The following is a 22,435-nucleotide window of genomic DNA, read 5'->3' as shown; positions in this document are numbered from 1 at the left end:
CACAAAAGTGTAACTAATTTAGCTGCAAAATTGAGAGAGTTCTGAAGGTGCACATGGGCTGAATTAAGGGCACCACAGGAGCCTTTGGCTCAATGCTTGCAGAGTTTATTAGTTGCTGCTGCACACATGGTTGGGTTTGCTGGAAGAGGTCCAGTTCTGAGGCACCTCTCAATTCCTCCAGCTTCCAAAAGCTGCAAGAAAGTGGCTCAAGCATATTGTCCCCTTAAGCTCTTGTGGAGAAGGACTCTCCCATGCAGAGAAGCAGACAGGGTTTTGGAGGGGGTACATAGTCAATAACTCTTGATTATTGGGTTTACCTTCACAATTACCAGTGAGTGTACTGTAAGGACTGTAAACCAATAGAATGTATTATTTGAGAAACAGTATGTGATTGTGTAATTAAGGGCAGGAATATAATACCATACGCACAACGAGCAGGGAGCAGGGTTAATTTTAGCATTTCCTAACTAACTAATGGCATTATGGTGTAACCCTAATGTTCTCCGGATGGCTATCATTTATGTGGGGTTCATATATATATGTGCTTATGAATACTTGGTTAAAATTCACCCATCATACTCTCTGACACAGTAATAAAAACACCATGTTATTTGCCAATAAAAATATTTTTGCGAATTGGTAATTATTCTAAACCTCACAGCCCCAGCTTCCCTACCTCCTACTCTTATTGTCTTCCTGTTCTAAAATGTATGTCACTAAACTTGATGAGGGAAAAATAAATAAGTAGCAGGAAAGGCTGGAAAGCTTCCAATCACAAAACCTCCCAAAATGGAATAACATCCAATCTGGCTCACCACATCTTCTCTGTGGGCATTCCTTTCCTGCCTTTTAGCAATGCTTTCAGTATTCATAACAGCTGTGGAATTAAGCATTATGAACAAGAACAAGCCGACATGCAACCTTTACTTTTCCCCATCAGCCCCAAACTACTCTGCATTGAGTTACAAAGTGAAAACCAGCACACACTCAGATGGATTTAATTTCTATTTGGGCCCAATGCCAGACAAAGTTTCCCCATTGTTAAAACTCAACCCCATCTTTTCCATACCATGTATACAGTCTCATCTTTACCCCATCTTCCACACAGATGTGCACGCACACACACACACAGAACCAGCCATTCCTACAATGCAGTACCAAATCCATCTCCCTGGCTGTCTTAGCTAGGCTCATTGCTTTCCCTAACAAGCCTAGTAGGCAAGTTGGACTTGGTCTATAATGCAGATTTTTAACATATGGGAAAATGAAGATTGCACAAGACACACATTTTCATGTCCTAAATATTTTCTTGATAATAAACCTTTTTTAATAAAAAATTAATCTTACACAACCATGAAAATATTTTTTTAGAGGAGACAGTTGTTCCACTGAAAAATAAAAGGGTTAAAACTTAATTAAAATATCAATGCTATAATTCAAAATACAATTTTGGCATAAATTCAGATAGTGATTCTACTATGGCATTTTGGCTTACAGAATCATGCAACACATGGATTTCAGAATACAGAAGTATACAGCTTTCAGATGCATACAGAAAAGAGAAATGGGTAATAGAAAGTTAAGCTTTTACACATTTATGGCAATTTTCTTCTCTCTCATCCTCTTCCTATGGATGCTGCATAAACAACTGGACTCTATTTTTATAAAGTGCAGACATGTTTGCTGCTATTAAAGCTAAGGCAAGTAGTGGAAAACAGGAGAGAAGGTAGATGGAATTACTGTGTTTGAATGTTTGCCTTCTCATCTACCTTGTGCCATTCTCTACAAACAGAAGAACAGTGTAAATGCTAAAAGATAAATGTACAAAATGTTGATTTGAGACAATTCATGTTCATGTTTTACTTGCAGAAAAATTTTGTCTTTTTCTGTTTGTTAACCTACAAAAATGCTGCCAATAGTACAATGTGAAGAACCACGTGTACTTTCCAAAGAATTAAAAATAACTACTTGGGACTAAAGGTCATTTCTTCCTGTAATGAGTTTTGTGTCCCTTACTCTTAAACAAGTAATAGAAGAACTTGCAGAAGTCTGCCTGCACATTTAAGTTTCCCATAATGGTAATAATGTACAAAATTGTGTTCCAGTTTACACTTGCCACAAAGTTTCACAAGTATTGCTGTATTCCCTTCAGCAGCGGTTGACTAGTCTGAGTGTAAATAAATGGCACGCCCTACCAACAAGAACAGCATTCCTGCTAATAAAGCAAAAAATCCTCCAATAGGAGCCAACATAAATGACCAGCCATAATGTACATAAACAGCAAAGTCTGGGCAATCCATTTTTTTCATGTTTGCGTAGCTTTCCAGATCAGCCATGGCCTGGACCCAGATGACATACATCACGACTACCAGCGAAAATAAGACACCTGGAAGAGAAACACCAGGTTTTAACAACAGGGTGTGAGACAGATGCAGGGTGCATTTACTTTATTACCTAAAAATCCGTCCATGCTTGAGGTTCTGTCTGCATGGCACAGTCAGCCACCACTGGATAATTTTTGCCTTTGGCTTCCTCTAACTAGCACTACCTCCATCTTGCTCCTGATTTGCACTGAACAGCATGCTCCCATGACAAAGGTGATACCTGGTTCTGGCACATTTTGATGACAAAATTCATGCAGGTAGGTGGGTGAAGGAGGGGGAATGGAATGGGACAATCTGGGAAAAAAATGTACTTTTGCTTCCCAAACTCTGGCATTGTATTTATCAGTCTTAATGATGAGATATAGAAAGGAATGGGAAATGTTTCTATTATCTTCACCTCTCTGCTTTTGCTTGTTTATTCTTATGAAAACAGCTGTATTTGAAACACAAAACTTCAGAGTATTGTAATCAAATATTTTGCATGAAAATTCAAATATATTTAATTCAAAATCATCCACCTTTAGAAAAGAAGCTCTTGGTAGAGGAAAAAAATCCAACAATAATTAAATAATAACTATGAAGCAGGCTATTAGTAATAACCTCAAATTGGATACAACAGTTTCCTGAAATTAATCCACCACATAATTCACAGCCTTTTCCCAACCACTCCTCTGAAAGGCCTTTGAATTGTTTATACATTATAGTAATAGGAGCACACATTATTACAAACTTTGATAATCTCCTTGTTACTATACACCAGAAGGAGATACAAGAAGTGCTTTCCAAAGTATCAGTTGCATTCCTAATATTTCATTTCACTTTAGAGGAATGTGGACACTTGAGAATTGCAAGCCTGCAGAACAGATGCTCCAGAAGAAGATTTGCTGGAGGACCAAGGGCACGAGTCTAAATTTTTTGCATGCTTCAGCCTGTACCCATTTGCTCCCTGAGCTCCAGCTGTCACAGCAGAGTTACAGCAGCAGGACCATCTATTCCAACAATCAAATATTTGAGTGACACCACCCCATCACATTTTTATCCCAGAATGTTTAGGTGCCTCATTAAAACACAGTTCAGTGCACAGTCCTGTGAACACTTCACTGCCAAACTTGAGGTTACAGTTTGTAAGTCAAAGGTATTGTGGTCTCTTCTCCATCCAGCTAAATACTTGCAATGCATCCTTGATGATATTTGTTCACAAGTGCACCCATGGCCAGGCATTTGCTTCCATATCCACATGTCCTGGTAACCTTTGATGGCTACCTTTCCCCATCCCCAACCTGAGATGCTGCCTCACAACCTCCTTTCCCCACACTTTCTGCCCATTTACCAGGGAGCAGCTGTTGTCTCACTCACTCACTTGATGCAGGCATGTTAGATGCACCAGCTTAACCTGGTGATCTGGTGATCTTCCTGCTACTGCTTTTTGGACAAAATATAATATATTTACATACATCCTGAACATCTGACAGGTGAGACCTCATGGCTCAATCCTTATAAAATTATCTTTTGAAGACCAACAAAAAAAGGGCTGAGGCATAATCAAAACATTCCCAAAGGATCTGCAATTTCTAGAAGGCTGAAATAATAGTAGAAAAACTAAATAAAGAAGGAGGCAGACACATTTCATGTCTATGAAATATACTTCCAGGATTACATTTTTTGCTAAGGTTCAAATTCCTAACAAAGTTTGAAAAAACCCAACACTCAACTCTAAGAGGCATAAATTCAATTTTGAAAGTATTTTACCTAAGTAAAACTCAATTTTGATGGAATATAGTACTGTGCTTGTATTAAACATAAAACCACTAAAACAATCAGAGAGAAGGATTGCCTTAGGGCCAGACAAAAAGAATAAGAAATTAGATTGAAAACTCTTTAAATACAATTCAAATTGAGCAGAAGATTCCTATAACAGAACATCTAATGATAACAGGTAAATGTGGGCAACACAGGAAAATTAGAACAAAACAGAGCTAGTAATTTTTTATTTAAAAAGTAGAAAAATTCTGGGACAAATTCATAAATGGAGTTATTAGATATCTGGATTTTGTCCAAGGTTTCAAAATTTGAACAAAAAGATTCTAGACAAAGGTTTGGAAAGATACATTAATAATCTGGCAAAATCCACAAGAATTTACCTCTTCAACTGTCTGTGCCTATGCATTTTCAAACTAGTCCTCTATTTAATCTCTACATTGGGGAAAACTCAGTCCAAAACAATAATAATTACAAAAAGTAGTGATGCATATTCCCTTACTATAGCAGCAGGTAAGTATAACCAGGCCTTGCACATCTGGAAACCCCTCTGGCATTCTGGGTAGAAGCAAAGTTAAGTGGAGCAGTTAGTCAAAAACATCTGTCACTAAAACAAAACTGCATCAAAGGTGCTTTAATCTAGAAATGGGTACCCCTTGCTTTTCAGGCACCCTGAAGCAACACCTAGGTGGTTAAACTAGAATCAACACCATGTAGGTGCAAAATAGAAAGCCAGGGCTGCCAGTGGTGAAACAGCTTCAGGGAAACTATCATCCATCGGGTGTGATTTCACAGCAAGCTGTTACACCTGGGAGTGGCAAATTGTCGGGTATGGAAATTTTGAGAAGAAATATATGTCAAGCAGAGATAAATGTCCTTCCTTAAAAGGGAAGAAAAAGAAAGGAAGAGTATGTAAACCCTCTTCGTTAATTAAGGCACTAAAGGAGTATTTAAGGGTTCTCATCACCTGCTAATGGGGACTAATTAATAGGTATATTACTTAGCATGTTCAATAAATATCTTGAACAATAGAATCAGGCTAAGTAAAAACTGACAGTGTCCTGTTGCCACCATGAGTATTTCATTCATTAGCACTCCTTTTGCCTAATTTTCAGAGAGTTAGGACTTCACGGGAGCTAAGCACTTAGACAGGTTACTGAATGTATATTTATTTTAGAAATCTGCTCCTGCAATCTTGCTCTGACAATCCATTGTGAATGTCATGAACTCTCAAAGGCAGGCTCCAAGACAAAATTACTGAGACTGAAAAAAAATCCACAATTTCTTGAAGCAAATATTTTTAAGAACAGTGTGTGCTATGACATATTTCCACATTTTTGGCATTTAGACCTTTTTCATAGAGTGCAGGCATCCTTTTGCCTTTGCCTTTTAGTGGATAAAAAATAGAACAGCAGTTGCATGAATCAGTAATGATGAGGGAAATTATTCCTAGAACATGAAATATGTCTGAGAGAGATTAAGACAAATAAATACTTCCCTCCTACTCCTTTTTCTTTCTTTTTTTCCATTTTTTGTTTTTTTTATAAACACACATGTTTGAAACACAGCTCTGTGCAGTGTGATAAGACACAGACTTCTCTGAGGTCACTCTTTTCTGTCTTTCACATTAATTCTTTTGAATTTCTTTCAAACAAATACTTGTGCATATTGTAGTGGAGAAAGAATACAGAACCTTTAGAAATGTCTGTGAATTCAAGAAGCAGTTTGCTGGCCTTTAGTACTGATTCTTCCCACATAGAAATGCCTTTCACTTGTCAATGGTGAATGGCTGTTTATGGCATGAATCTTTTACTATGCAGTCACGAAGACAACAGGTGCTGGAAAGAATGATGTGAGCTTTTTACTTATGCCTGGAAGTTTAGAACTCTTTATCTCACTTGAGGAAAACTTCTCTGTGTGTGTATTTTTTCATTAAATGTATTTTTCTGTTCTTGTCCTTATTTGAGATTCTACCACCTACCTTAGCCTCTTGTGACCTTTATTTAAAAATAATAGTTGGCATTCTATGCTGAAGTACATGCAGAGGATCCCATGCAAAAGTTACGGGAGTAGGTACGTGTCTCTGAAAACAGATTTTTGACCTCATCTAGGATCTCAAATTAAAGTACCATCTTTTTCACTCTTTTGGCATGAAGCAGCAGTCATACTTCTAATCTTTCTTCTTCACCAGGGTGTGATTCTGTAATGGTCTGTGCACATCCTGGTATATTCCTTATTGGCATCAGTACAAGAGGACTGAGAAAGAGGCAAAAGGTAATTATGGACTTCATTGAAGGCTGCTCTAAAGAGATCATTCTATGGCAGCTTTCCCTTCTTTTCCTATGATCTTTGAAGCAACTTTAAGGCTTCTTACAGTTTTCAGTACCGTAGCTGCTCTTGGACCATCCTCTAATGTTGCAGACATGGAGATGAGGCTGCAAAGGCAGGACTCAAGTCATTGACTGTGGTATCATTGATCTAATACCCACTTTTCCCCACAGGTATTGCAGGTGTACTTTCACCTGTGGCCTCAGGTAATTAATAAGGTTACAAAGTTTTTCTACTCCCAGTTAAGGAAAAATGGGTCAGGAAAATGATAGGTGGTGTTAATTGTAGTTATAATGGCCACAGAATGGCTAAGGTTAATATCCTAGGAGGAACACAGAAAGACCCAGAACTCAGGAGAGCACACTTCAATCTGTGCAGAGAAGTGGTAGCCAAGATCCCAAGAGAGGCTGCCTTGAAGGGCAAAGACTGCCTTAAAGGGCAAAGGGGCCCAGAAGAAGCTGATGTTGCTCATAGACAATTTCCTTAAAGTAAAAGAATGGTCCCTTTATATATACAAGAATTCAAGCAAGTCTGGCAAAAATGAAAATTAACCTCATACAGAGCTGCATTAGCAAGAACACCATAATTAGATGTGAAAATACTATTATCACCCTTTATTCAACACTTGTAGTATCATATGTGGTAAGCTATGTCCAGTTTGGGGTCCCCATATGAAACAGATACTGATAAACTGAGGTGACGAACACCAAAACAGTTAGGAGAATGCAGAACAAGTGGAGTCTGAGATGGGGAATTTTTGTCCAGAGAAGAATCCAGTCTTCATTTTTCTAAATGGAATTATAAAAAAGATGGGGACAGATTTTCAGAGACCTACAGACTTGACAGGATGAGATGAAATTAGCCACAAACTACATCAAGGACAAATCAGGTGAAAACAAGGAAAAAAGAAGACATTTCTCCCAATTAAATTGGTCAAACTGGGACAAGCACCCAAAGATGCAGTGGAACATCAGTTATTATAAATTTTAAAAACTTGATTGGATAAATCTGTGAGCTTTGAAGACAAACCTGCTCTAAATGGGATGTCAGACTTGATTGCCACAAGAGGTCCTTTTCAATGTAAATTTATTTGTGTCACTCGGGATCTCTGTTTAGGCTTCTTGAATGGATCCCTCCAAAAGGCAAGTTTATCAGCCTTATCACAGAGAAAGTGAGGTGTCCATCTGAGTGTTGACAATAGAAATTTATGCAGTTGGCTTATACACAACAGCTCTTAGAGGGCTGAACAGTTGGCAAGAATCTCATTCCCAATACCTTCAGCTACTTCCTGAACCCTAAGACATCACAGCAGATCATGCTACAAGCTGCACTCTTTGGTTGAGAGAGAGCTTTTATCTGCTGCTAATTTGTAAGGTAAGGTTGTGGAGGGATAAAGATACGTCCAATAACAGGTATTAAAATTATTTCATCTAACCTAATTTTAAGACATGTCAGTAGGAAAATTACTTTCTCTTCTTCCTAAGAAGATCTTCTAACTAACTTCTGAAGAGCAGTCATCTTGTCTAACTTCCTTTTCAGAACACTTTGCTCTACAGTATATCACATACTTGAATTTTGTGTTAAAACAGCACCCAGGCCCTTTCAAAACAATGTGTGTAATTCCTTTTTCCTTTCTTCAAAATGACCTGCTTGTTTCTGTCTTAGAAGAACTCTAACTTCATCAAATCTAAGTCACATTTATCTAAGCCACATGACACCTTTTCATTTTCCCAGTAGGTCTGTGTTTAATTGATGCACACCATGGCTGCATCCTGATCGCATGTTTGAGAGGTGATAAATATGCACCACTTCTATCACTCTCCCCTTCCATGCCCTGCTTTGATTTAGCTGGCAGTTAAATGAACAGTCTCTCTAATCCTGAAGGAGATAGACATAGAAAGGGATCAGGGCAGCAGGGACACAGCAGACCCTCTTCTGCATCAGATGCTATCTTATCTTGCTCTGTCTTAAGCAACTTGAATGGGTCTTATATTCTCCTGCCACCACCACTTTTTTGACAAATTATAGCAGGATTTCACTAAAGATTCTTGCTCTTCAACAACAGAAATGGTAATAACTTTTTTCTAAAGCCCTGATTGAGAACAGTCCTGAAGTTGAAACATGCTACATACAGAGAGAGAAAAAAAAATCAGGATTTCCCTTGAGAAACATTTTCTCTATAGGCACAAAGGGTGAAAGGGGCAAAGACACAGACCCAAGGTCACACACTGGGATAATAAAGCTCACTTAACTTCACATACCTAAAGAAATAGTCTCTCTAGATTCTCTTAGTAAAGGAAAGAGAGGTGTAGGGTTCCTCTATAGCATATCCATCTGATCCAATTAGGCCCCTCTTTCAGTATGAAATGAATCCCCAGCTGGGGGAACTTCTTACATACCTACTGTTTTTACTGCCAATGAATGTTATTGCCTCTTGCAGGCCTCCTAGGAAAACCAAAGGAGGCTAGCACAGGCTTGGGGATCTAACTTTCCCCTACCTAAACGAGGGCAGATGAACTGACCCAGAGTGGAGAACACAAGCATTGCTTTGCACCTCTGCCAGTCAGTTCTACATCTTTCAAGTGCCCTTTTCCTCTCAAACAGCGTCTGCTACTTTCTAGTGACAGCTGAGGTTTTTCATGCATTACAAATGCAGAAAAAGAGCAAAACTCACATGGGCTCTTGCCCTGCAAATTAGTGACAAAAAGTATTGAAATATCTTAGAATCTCCATCAGCCTATGAATATTTTTGTGTCTTTTAAAAGTGTAGAGGAGTAATTCTCAAGAGATAAAATGTAAGTATGCAGGATTTTCTTCAACTGAAATATTATAAAATACTTCCCACACTTTACTGAGAGTCCTTTGGAAGGGAATAATGATCACTAGCTGCACATGAAGAGCTTAGAGGTGCTGCGGGTAAGCAAGGTCAGGGGGTCAGTATGAGAAGCAAAAAGAGAGCCCAGGCCTTGTGGTCCTGACACGGGTGACTCTGCCCTGTAACACAATATGTTCTCACAGGGTTGCCTCTCACCAGGCTTTAAACCAAGGAGAACAGAGATGGAGCACATACTATCATTTACATCCTATATATCTTACACACCAGTGTGACGTCTTCACAGACTTTTCAAGGTTAAGCAGTGTGCCAGTGAGCTGTCCATATCAGCTGAGTCCTGAGAGGGTGCATACTCCACAATATGTGTGGCTTATGAGGAAGGAGGGAATTCAGTTATTTGTTATCTTTCATTCCTACTTACTCATACATGACAAGTATTTTGTTTAGTCCTATCACATCCAAAGCATTTTCCTGTATTGGTCATGTATATGTGTTCTGTCTCCCAACTTCATCAGAGTCTACTGTAATTAGCTATTGCATCACTGATAAAGGACAAAAACCCCCTTCTTAGCTAAAGCCCTTGAGAATCCTATAAACCAACATATGCATTATTTTTCTGTTAAAAAAAGTAGATTGAAATTGCAATGTAATTCCATTGTTTGTCCTGGATGCGGGGTTTTTTTTAACCTTAACCCAAAAATAGCTTTTATAATAGCTTCCTGACTAAATAACTGTGCAAAGAACCTGTGTCCAAGACAGGCACTCTACAAGCCAAAGGTAGAAGCATATGCTTTCTCTTTCTTTTAACCATGATTGATATAATTTTTGGTTAAGGGAAATGGAAGAAATAACTCATCTTTTCTACTCTATAATTGACTGAGCAAACAGTATACCCACCAGCAATGATGAAAAAGCCTCCTCCTGCTTTGTACAGAATGTGACTGGCAAAAGGAGCTGCACAGATGATGAGGAAACTAGCTGCCACAATGGTGAGAACTCCCAGGAGCATAAGAACTGTCCAGAAACCTCGATAAACTAGAGAAAAGGAAAAAAAAAAAAAATACAATGCTTTTTAGAACTTATCCAAGTTGGCTAACAAAGATTTTCCTTTCCCCTACTTTTATCACTTGCCTTAATAACAAATGTAACATTAATTCTATTTTGCATATACATTATATATTATGTGAATCAAAATAGGTCTGATTGTCAGCCCTTACCTGATGATCATGGAAAATAGCATGCAAGTTATTGTGAATGAAATCCATCTGCTGAATATTTAGCAATACCTTGTAAGATAGAAACCTGACCAAACTGACACTCTTTAGAAAATGGAACAGCAAAGCTATAGCAGTGATTCCTTGGGATAAATGATTGGACTGACAGGATACAATTATTTTACCAAAATTGTGTGGAAGAAGCAGTGAGCTGCAACATATTAGTGTCCAGACTATATCACCAATAACAATCTGTAAGTTCCTTACAATTTACACCTGGATAATACTCCTTATATATAGCCATATTCAGCAGAAAGAAACTTAAGCTAGGAACAGGGAGAAACTAAGAAACTATAAACTGTATTTATGAAAAAAAGCAGTGTCTTAAACCAGCCTATTTCTGCTCTAAAGCTTTTTGTATTTTATTAAATTTAAAATGTGATGTTTCAGAAGCCTGTTAGGCAGTGCCAAGCAGTGTTGAATTAATGGATGCAGCTGGTGATAAATGAGCTGAGAGTTTTGTGACATACTCTGGCCAAAAGAGTCTTTCTAACAATTAGTTTTTAGCTGGTTAATTGCACATCCATTTAACAAAGTCATCATTTTACAAATGCTACAAGAGTGACATAAATTTCTCCCATGAATTTAAAAATTGGTACATTAACACAACCCATTAGTAAAATTATGAGTTGTAAAGATCTCCATCGCCAGATCTGAAAATCTTGAAGCACTGACAATTCAGTCAGTGAAAAACATTTCCACCCAACTGAGGGAAAGCATATAAGCCAGCTGGCAAGTCAGGAAAAGTGTATCACAAAAGAAACTGCCACTTATCATCTGACAGCACCTACTTACTGTTATGGAAAAACACAACCAAGCAACTATTATACTGGTTCCCATCCTGAAAGATTCAAATTCATACAGCTTGTTAGAGACAGCTATTCAGTAATAATTCAGTTTTACTCTCATCTGAAATCTGAAGGCACACTAGGCATTAGTAGCTCGTGTTTCCCACTAATTTATTACAAAAGTCTACGGTTTTTAACTTGACCAGCTAACACAGGTTAAAGTATACATCATCAGCCTTGTAAATGTATTAGCTAGATCACACTCACCACATTACATTAGCCACACTTTTTAAATAACACCCTTTTTAATCCAGGCAAACATTCAGAGACATAATTTTCCGCCACACTGATCAGCAGATTTGGGCATAAAAAGGATGAATGTGTCTGAAAGTACCTGGCAGAAGGGTTAAAACTGTGGTTTGGTTCATATCCAAGTCTTCACTTCACATAAACAAAAAATTATTGGAATAGTAGGTAAGAAATAAGGCTATGGCTCAGCAACGCAGTTAATGTGTGTTTTGCTTTAAGTACTATACCTCTTATGGGATTTAGGCACCTGTTTAAAGTTAAACACATAGTCAAATTATTCACTTAATGCAAATGGACAATGAATGGAGACCTAGAAAGGTAAATCTCTCAAGTCCTTCAGTCTTGAGTTTCTGAAGCAATTTCATATTATTTTACTCAAGGGGCTACTTTGATAAGCTTCATTGCAATCTCCAAGTCCATGGGACATTACTTCCTCATTTAAAGCCTAATACCACTAAATCAATCTATAACCACCCAACTCTTTTACATGGGTAGCCCAAGGTACTTCAAAGTCATACTACATAATAGGACACATTGGCCAAAATGAGCCTTGAAAAAGCTTTCTTGTATATTATTATGGTCACTCACCTACGTCATGGAGCAGTATTTCTATTTTCTGAATGGAGGAGGACACGAGATTCTCCAGCATTACAAAACCAACTTCCATCCACAGTATCTACTCTTCATAAAGAAAGCTTTAAAGTCCATTTTTCATGAGATTTCATGAGAAAAGCTGTATTTGGTCACAAATATTTTTAGAGCACAAAAGAAGTACAAATGTAACTGATGGAAATTTGTTTCAATCTCTCTGTAACTATAGAAGAGAAAAGCTGTTTCTCTGCTCCAACACTGTAACTATTTTATGCATTACGTAGGAAATACTGATTTCACCTAGCTATCCCCTGACAGAAGCTTCCATTCTATTTTTCCAAAACAATTATTTACTCTAAAGAATCATAGATAAGTCTGATTATCCTAATGCTTGTTTATTAAGCTAACTCAGTCATTAAACATCAATTAAAAAATAGATTGTAGTTGATAGGTGCAAAGTCTGCTCACAAATCTGTGACTTTTCAAGCAAAATACTATACCCCCTAATCTGAATGGTAGAAAGTAATTTGGTTCATTTGTGGCACAGGTCTGAGGAAACACCCTATGAGCACTTAGACTTTTACTTTTGTAAGGGAATTAAAAAGCCATAATTTTCCTGCAAAGATGGCTTCACTTACTTTATAATCTGATCATTTTTGTTTAGATCACATTTCCCATCATCTCTGTCTAGATGGGCAAGATCAGTTTCTACAGGCTAGTCATTAAAAATTACAGCTCAGCTGTCATTTAGCTTAGCTGTCATCTACAGATGAACACAAAAGAGCTGGCTAAAATTAAATCTTCTTAAGAATGAAATTACTTCTCAAGTCAAAGACTTTGCTGCTCTGAGGTTGAGACACACAATGATAGATAAAATGCAACAGAAGATGCAGCTTTAAAGACAATACTCTTCTTTACATCCCATGAAAACTGTGATCCAAACAGTCTGTTTCAAGAAATAATGGTTCAGTGAACCCATACAAAGTGTATCTATACAAAGTGTTCACAGAAATTTGCACAATTTCAAGTCTCACTGAGGTATATCATAGGATAGCCCATGTTCTGGTCCAGATGAAAAGGAGTACCCTTGTCTCTTCCAGATACTTTACAGATACGTTAGAGTTATCCTCCTAAAATACATGCATTAGTCCAAGTTTTTTCCTACAACAGAGGAAATAAAGTACAAGCACTATTGTAGAGTGCAAAGTAAACATATCTGCAGTGTTAAAATCTTAGATAACATTGCTCTATGTTGCAAGAGTGCTAAACAGGAGGTTTTGTAACTCATCTTGGTAAGCCACCCCTCTGTTGAATACAACATTTGCCTAGAAAATGACAGGCAGGCCTAAAAATAAAAAAGACTTAGTGGAAAATAGGAGTACACACAACTGCACCATGGGGCCTATATAGGAACATTACATTCCTCCAAAATTGTGACCCATATTTTTCCCTTGCTACTTGTTTTTCTTCTAAAGATCCTAATTTAGGTCCTTCCAGAGACTTTTACATTATTTGAAAACTAAGAGTATCTGGGTCTGTGCAAGGTCCCAAATTTTGGAGAAATGGGTGAAAATTACCAAAAGCCTTCTTTTCTAGTATAGTGGATCTTAGTATTGATTACAAACTGAAGTTACAGATTCATATTTTAAGATGTTACTGATACATGAAATGAAAGAGAAGCAATAATAAATTTTAAAAGTTTCAGAGCTGTGTCACCTACAACACACACTTGTGTAGCAGTCATGGACACATCTGGAGCTCCATAACAGTTAGTCAGGAACAGCCTAGCTAATGTCACAAAGCAACACCTTTCTACTATTAGAGATGTTAGCATCAGCACCATGAAAGCATTCCAAGTATTTCACTGCCCTTGATGACTCAAAGTGTTTTTAAAACCCAGCCATCAGTCCATACAAGTACTGTGGTCTACCATAAAAACCCCAGCTACTTAATCTTAAATTTAATATCAATATGAATTATTAAGCACTATAAGGATGAAAAGCCTTTTGAAACGTGTTAGTACAATCCCACATAAAAATTTCCAGGGGTAGGCAAAATGACTTGGAAAAGTTTCCTTGAACTATCATGGACAAGCTCACAACCAAAAGGGAACATTTCCTGTGATCTGACAGTGGATTGTATTTTAGAATGTGTGGGTTTTTTACCTCCCTATTTAATAAGAGATATTGAAATGCTTTTAACAAGAGCTTTGCTACACACAGTGCCAGTACAGTGAAAGGCAAAGTGCCTGAACTGCTCTCAACCAGGAGCATCTTCTCTGCAGATAAACAAGTGTAAATGAAATCACTATCTCAGCAGCAGCACAGGAGACACACCTGGCAACACAGTAAACCTTGCAAGATTTTTTTCAGCATCATTTAGCATCCTTTACTATCCCTTAGTAATATTTTTTTTAAAATAACTTTACCAGTAAAACAAATACAATATTCACAAGATGTATACACTTCTTTTTAAAATGCTTCTTACTTTATAGCTGCTTGGGGGACTACAGAGATCCCACTTATAAATGTACTGTATTACAATCTCTCATGGGCAATTATATGACTATTACATAAGAGCATTTTTCTCCCCTAGAAATAGACTTCTATTTCCCCCCTAGAAATAGACTACTGCTAACATTTCACTTGTACAACTTCTATTTTCAGATTTCATGGCTGATATTTTCCAGATTACTTTAGGTTAATTTCAACCCATTAACAAACCTGCCAATAAATTTGATCTCACCATTTTAGATTTAACAGTTGCTGAATCAGATTTTTGCTTCTGTTCTATAAACATTGTGTATAATCCATCAGGCATTACTTCAAATCCTGGTAATGTGCCCATGCAATAGAAATACCACAGTACTGGACAAAATAAGAATTAATAGTCAGGGAAAAAATACTGGCAACTACCAATCAGAGTATTAAACTACTGTGTCAGTGCTACCCCATTAAAATACTTCCACTACAGCTTCAAAAGATGTTGGGGTGATTTACAACAGTTAGGGCATTTAGGGCACTATTGTTATTTCTAAATTAAGTTGAAAAAAATCCCCTCAAAAATAAAAATAATGAGTTAGTGACTAAGTGTTATATTTTTCACTTCTTCTTCTTAGAAAAAATTTCACTATAGCCAATGGGACTATTTCCATGTATAAGAACTTTGTACATTTTTCAAAAACAGGCTTAGTATTGCCCTATAGTAAAAGAACTTTAGGAAAGGGTGATAGCCCTTTGAACATCAGTGTTAAGTAACTTAATGAATGCATGAATATAGCTAGCAGTGAATTAATATTAAAAATACTATAGTACTATGCGTTCTGAATAGCCTGATGGGGTACCTAATCTGTTTATGATTATGCAATAATATGTCTATTTTAAAATATATAGGTTGCTGCTGTAGTATTTCTATTGCACAGTCTAATTTATTTTTTTTTTTATTCCTAGGTTGTAGTTTATTACACTTATATATGGGAATCATCATAAAAATGAATCTGCTAGCAGCACAATGAGGCGCTAAGTCGACTTAAGAACTGCATACTATTAAAAGTCGTCACTCTAAACCTCTGTACCATCACAGAAAGTCACTAGAGTCAGGCTTCCTCTGAGGTCATTTAAAATCTGTTTTAGGTTAAGATAAATTATACGAATTTCTTAAAGTACATTAACCATAAATGATGGATCACACAGCTTTTGATGATACCTTACACTACAGCTACAGGAAGTCCTCCCCACTCTGTTAAGACTATTTAACAAAACCAATGAATGCACAGAAACATTATAACCATGATTAAAAGATATAGCAAACTGCAATTTCAAAGCAGTGCTATCTAACTCTGTGAAGCTGGTCATGCATCTAGTAATGAGTAAAAGATATCTGATACAATAAAGCATGCATTCAAACCTCCAATATAAGTAGCCCATAAGTTTTTCTGTTTTTACATTTCCATCTAAGGCTGTAGTCCTTGACACCAAGAGCTTATAGTTTAGGTTTGTACATCAGAGTGGACCCAGCCTTTGGTCTAAAGTTTTGCAAGGCAGACTGAAACACTAGAGCTCCCCATCTCAGTGCTTTAAGACTTTTGGGAACTATAACACAAATGCAAACCCAACATACAAAGAGATGTAAATAAACTAAGAGAGCATAGGTGAACCTGTTTTGAATTCTGGCCCAGAAAAGCTCTGAGCCAAATTCCTACTAAAACCAAAGGAGTTATATCAACAGAGAACTTGGTCCAGACACTGCACTCAAAAAGCATCAGAGATTTCATGTTCCTCAAGCAACTTATCTTTGTCTGAGCTTTTCTAGCTGGATGGTGACACGGCACTCCAACAAACCACACTTGTGTCTTCACACAAGTGACTGCAGAAGGGACTAAAATTAAATTCAAATTCCTCTGCTAAGATCCAAATGTCTCTTAAGACAAATACTATGTAAAAAAGTCACATGCCTGTACTTGTTCAGTAACTAATAGTGCTCTGAATGGAAAGAGATTTTTAGAAAATGTGTTGTATACATGTTTGATTTTTCTAAGGAAGTTTAAAGCTCTTTATTCAGTTGTTTCTTTGTCTATGAAAGAGCAAATGAATGTGACAGAAAAATTCTTGTTATCTTGTTATATTTTCTTAAAATAGAACTTGATTGACTCACTAAAAATACAGTTATAAACTTAGGGAAGAGATTTGGGCTTTTTATCATCCCCAAAAGAGAATATGTCGAGAAAGTTCTGTGCCACAAAAATTGTAAGAAACAATAGCAGAACCAAAAAAGGGGACAATAACCTCAAATTTTTGGTAATGCCCTTTTATTCTATGCTTTGCTGGTGCAAAGTATTAGATGCAGACAACTGGATATACAAATCATAAATTAAATCTTGTTCTTCATGAAAACAAACTGGAGCCTTTTGCCACTGGCTTTATAGCAAACCACTTCCTGCACTGGGAGTCAAGAAGAAGAGGATAAGCTTCTAGTATTTCTTAATTTAGCAAGTGCAGTTGAAGCAAGGTTTTTAAAACCTGTTTGCCAGATATCATGGGCAGGATTGTCAAATTAGACTAAAGGAGAAACAAGTTTTGAACTAACAGAAGAGATTATGACATAACTTTCTTCATAAAAAGTTGTGAAAGACTCTTGAACAATCATAACTGTTCTAATAAATAACTCAGCTTGGATGCTGAAAATGAAATGTAGGCATAAAAAACCCCAAACCATCTTCAGTTTTAATGAGCTCAAAAGCAATCCAACTGTATCTATTTATATAGCAGGAATGGCTCTGAATATACTCTGCCTGGGCCAGCATCTATAGTACAGTTCTGCCTACTTTTTATCTCCTAATATGAAATATAGATAGGAAAATTATATTTGAGCAGTGGTCCTTTTGGCAAACATTAACTAAAATTAATTAAATTTTTGATGATATTCATTCTCTTTTTCTTTTTCTGTGTTTGTCCACTTCTATGTAATCATGCAATATAATTTGAGGAACCTTTGTGAATGTATGAGTGAACGGTGGAATACAAACTCTGTCTAGGCTATTAGGAGCTGATGACTCTGTCACTTACAAATGGAAAGATAAACTGTTCTAGATGTGCTGTGAAGTTACAGATTAGATCTCTGAATGGTGAGGACTGAATTCTTCCTGGACAAACAGTTCATAATTTCTAAAGATTAACAGAACAATTATAATTCTAGTTTGTTTTTTTTTTTTCATGTCTGCAGCATAAAAATTGGATTCTAAAGACACTTCAAGGTTAGCAAAAGCATAATTACAGCTTCAGGACAGGAAGGGATCATTTAAGTCCCTTAGTCAGCAAGCTCAGAGACATGTAGCACGCACATATCACAGGTTGTTTAAAAAGTCATGAGAAATAGGTATCAGAAGTTATTTACTTCAAATATGTTTGCTTAAAGCTCTTAATATGATTGAATGTTCCTGACATTTTTAAGTCATTCCTCAGTGTTGTAAAGACAGAGCTTTCTAGGCACTATTCAAACATAAAGTTTTCTATTAATGTTTATCTTTCACAAGTCTATGATACTTATATGTATCTCTGTTACAGTACAAGTGTTTCTCAGTGAAGTATATCTGAGTCAGTTAAATAAACTCAGTATCAAGGATCTGCTTCTCCTTCCTCATAAAGTAAAAATGCAGTAGACTTCCAAATATGTTTATTTATTTAACAAAAACAAAAACAAAAATACCAAAACAAAACAAAAAATTCCAACCAATCACAGTTTTATTGAAATATATGACAAGAAATACTTGTTTAATGCATGCAGCCCAAGGAAGATAATTACTACGCTGGAGAAAAAAAAAAGCACTAAAAAGGAAATGTCTTTCTTTTTCCCCAGAAATTACCTCTATTCTGCCATCATCCTTAAAGCTAACAACTATTTATGTGTTTTGTTAAACAGTGGCTTAAATATGCATGTTGTAAAATTATGAGAAATATGAAATTCCAAAATTCTGTTAATTAAACTCTGTGGAGTGATAAGGCTGTTTATTTTGAAGCATCCAAATTGCTTTCTTGAAACTATGGGCATTGTATTCATTTGCACCAAACAATACTTACTGATTGCAGAGTCATAGGAGGTGGAGTTGTGTTCATCACGGAGAAGAGGAAATGGGGACAGGTAAGCATGCGTACAATTCTTAGAAGGTGACTGGTTGGCTAAAAATGAAAGAAAGCTAAAGATTAATATTTTATTGCCATAAAAATAATGGGTGCCTGTTCTTCAAATGGGCAAACTGAGCTTCATAGGTCAAGATTTCAGGTCCTTTCCTAGGCAATAGCTTACAGTGAATTTGGTTTAGTAAGAGATACAAGCCTTGTTATCCAAACAAGAATATTCCTTAAGGAGCAATACAGATTTGTACTCTGGGACAATAAACGAGCCCTGCTGAAAGCACACTGCAATTTATATGTGATGCATATGTATGCCTCTGTATGCATACATACCTTTCTCATTTGAGGGCTAATTATGTTCTCATTATTACATGTGCAGAAAAAAACAACCAAACAAACAAAATCCAGGCAATTACTTTTTCTTTTGTGAAAGAACAATGAGACTATCAACATCTTCAGAGCATTTACAATGGCCACGAGTAAGAGTCTAGTCTATGGAATTAATATCCTCCAGAAAAGGATAATTTTACCCTTTATACTAAATACTTCTAAAAATATAAACTTCTTCCTTGCAAAAGACAAAAGTTGACTATAACTTAAACCCCATCTAAGTTTCAGATTCCTGACCACATAATTTTCCACATTAATAACAACTACAGTGGATCTCACATTTTCCACCCAATACAAAGCAATATATTTAGCAAAATTGATGTCAAACTTGTATGATGGCACCTGCTTTTCACAAAGATTATGGAAATCTTGCAATACGGTGAGGTAGCTCCCTACCTCAGAGGGAGTGTCAAAGACTGGAGATTTCAAGTTTTGCTTGACTTCTAAATGGGAGATCTTGGTTGTAAAATACTATCTGATCTTGTAATTCTATCTATCTTAGAACCCTGGGTGTAGTGAAAGAAAGCAACTGGTCATCTGTAAATGTAATAAAGAAACTCTTCTGGAGATGGTGTGTCCTACACCATTTTCACTGTGGAGTTCCCATTCCCTTCTTAACCCACTTATAGTCAGTTAAGAACAGATGGAGAAATTCCGCAAGCAAAAATTCATGGACCAGGCCAACCACTAAGCTCTTTTCCCCTACTTAATAGAAATAAACCAACTGTTTTACAGTTTTGGAAAGTTACAGAGCTGTGTCACTGTGGTACAGAGCTGTGGTAAAAGACTTTGTAGCTAAGAATGGACTCAGGTTAACAGGACATCCATAACAATCATAGTGTAATCTGATTGCTAAACTTGTATAATTTTGTTTCCTATAGATTACAAAAGTAAAAACAAAAAACACACCAAATCCCAACAATTTTGAGAACAAACTACTATAGATAATGTAAAAGGAAAAAATTACTTACTATACCAAAAATTCCACATGCTGCCATTATTATCTCCTACATTTCCACTAAACCAGCACCTCCAGAAAAAACCTTCATGATGGAAAGTGGCCTTCTCTCCCTACAGAGGAAGGAAAACAAGAAAGCCATTATCATACAACTTTTGAACTGTTGAAAGAATTAAGTTCAGTTAGATGTTTAGGTAAAAAAAACATTGCCATCATAATGACACACAACCTGTCTGAATTTAGGTCAGCTATAGCATTTATAAACAGTCATTATTCTTTTGAAATAATATCATATTTCAAAAGCAGTATCAGAAAATAAAAATTCATTTTAGAGCTGATTACAAATGATTATAAGAGGTTTTCAGGCAGGCTTGTAAGCCTCCAGAAGGTCAAAATGAGTATATTCAAAACTATATACAGAATTAAAGTTTTAGAAAAATAAACAAAATTAGTATATTCAAAAGTCTATATAGAAGTAAATTCTTAGAAAATAAACACATCCGAGGATTCTACATATATAATTCTCATTATAAATAAAAAGTTCATACTAACCCCAGCACCTTCAGGTGCTTCTGAACAAGTTCCTATTTCTGTAGCAAGAAGCCAATAATCAGTTCCAAATGCCACCAAAAAAAGCAAAACCCCCAGAGCTGCAAAGAAGCCTCCAAAAAATATTCCCACACTCAGTTTCATTATTGAAGTTATTAGGGGGAAAAAAACACCTTAATTACTTAAAAGGTTAGCAGTAAAATAAATTTAAAAGAAATTATTGTGAAAATAACTAAAAAACTGTTTGGAGAATACAGCTCATATCTAAAGAAGTTTCTCTTCACTTGACTTTCTGCCTGTGCCCTTCTTCCCAATGCCCTGTAAGTCGATTTGTGCCTCCAAATTTGTGTTCCATGTGGCTGACTCAAGTCTGACAGATGAAAAGGGCCTTCTATTTTAGGACACTGATGGCAGAGCTTTGCTCTGTTTCGCTGTCCGGGCGAGGCCAGTCAGAAATAGCTGACCTTCCTCAACTAATGAGGGATTGACTTGAAATATTATTGCAGCTGGTGCATCAACACCAGTGGAGATGGAGTTGCAATGGATCTGTCCATCTACGTGAGCAGTGTTACAGAGCACGCCGTACTAGCAAGGACTTCCAAAGTTCAGGCCTGGTGGTGAATGTTTCCTTAGCTGCAAGCAGGCAAGGAAACACCAAAAAAGAAGTTACTATAAGTCATATTACAAAAAGAAGGCTGAGGATTTTTTATAGAATTTTAAAATATGGTAGCCAAAATTAAGGGATGCCTCTGAAAAGCCCTATATAATAAAAATACAGTAATCTAAAAATGTACATCCTATCTTTAAAGTAATAACTTTAGCAACACTAAACACAAAAACACCTAAATGCTTTATTTATTCAGACACTTTTTTTTTTTTTTGCATAGATCAAAACTTTATGCAGTTAAAAATTCCTTCAAGCACCTGATAAAAAACTTCAACCTTTTTAATACAAGAAGTCACTTTCCCAAGAACATGCTCTGACTGTTTGGAAAGTGATGAAGTAAAACATTTAAATTACACACACTCACTGTACAATAAAAAAGCTTTTTCAACAACTTCATTTTGTGCCAAGCAGGCCTTCCCATTCATTTCTCATGGCTTACAGGGAATGCTCCTATAGAAATGTATAGAGTTTATACAACATGCACCAGATCCTACAGTCCTTACCCAATAAAATTTCATTGGAATTATTTATCACCAGAGTAGAATTTTCCATTGATATTGCATACTGGGAATTGCTGGGCTCAAGAGAAAAATTAAACCAGTTTACTCCAGAAAACACTTGTCACAACATTTTATGGGAATAAACTTTGGACTCCAGAGGGACTCCTGCTTTCAATATGCCAGTATTGGTTTGGACAGTGCAACAGCATGCTTGAGGACAGCAAGGAAAACACAGTTTCTACCACCTCCCTTCATTTCTACACAGATGAACTGGTCTTGTGTCCTCAGTGGTTTTATACCACTACACAATCTGCCCAACATCACATTTGCTATTAATCATATTTTATTCAAACCTGATACTATAGTAATTTCATACACAAGCACACCTAATATTTTGTGGCCGTTTTTGCACTTTAGCATTTTAGTGTATTCAGAGCAGCAAATGAATATTCAAACAGATTCTTTTTGTCATATTTG

The 22,435-nt window shown here is 36.5% G+C and overlaps 1 protein-coding gene across 1 annotated transcript; it reads right to left on the bottom strand.

The window, feature by feature from the left end:
* Nucleotides 1-1,287: 1,287 nt before the first annotated feature.
* Nucleotides 1,288-21,138, bottom strand: TMEM182 (transmembrane protein 182). Its single transcript, XM_021538323.2, has 5 exons — nucleotides 20,795-21,138; nucleotides 20,256-20,355; nucleotides 18,841-18,939; nucleotides 10,201-10,338; nucleotides 1,288-2,386 (listed from the first exon to the last, which is right to left on the bottom strand). Exons 1-5 carry the CDS (start codon nucleotides 20,933-20,935, stop codon nucleotides 2,163-2,165), a joined length of 702 nt encoding a protein of 233 aa, XP_021393998.1. The 5' UTR covers nucleotides 20,936-21,138; the 3' UTR covers nucleotides 1,288-2,162.
* Between the last annotated feature and the right edge of the window lie 1,297 nt (nucleotides 21,139-22,435).

Source organism: Lonchura striata, chromosome 2 (assembly GCF_046129695.1).
Source record: "Lonchura striata isolate bLonStr1 chromosome 2, bLonStr1.mat, whole genome shotgun sequence".
NCBI lineage: Eukaryota > Metazoa > Chordata > Aves > Passeriformes > Estrildidae > Lonchura > Lonchura striata.
The sequence above is the reverse complement of the archived record's forward strand: the minus strand, read 5'-3'. Positions and strand labels throughout refer to the sequence as shown.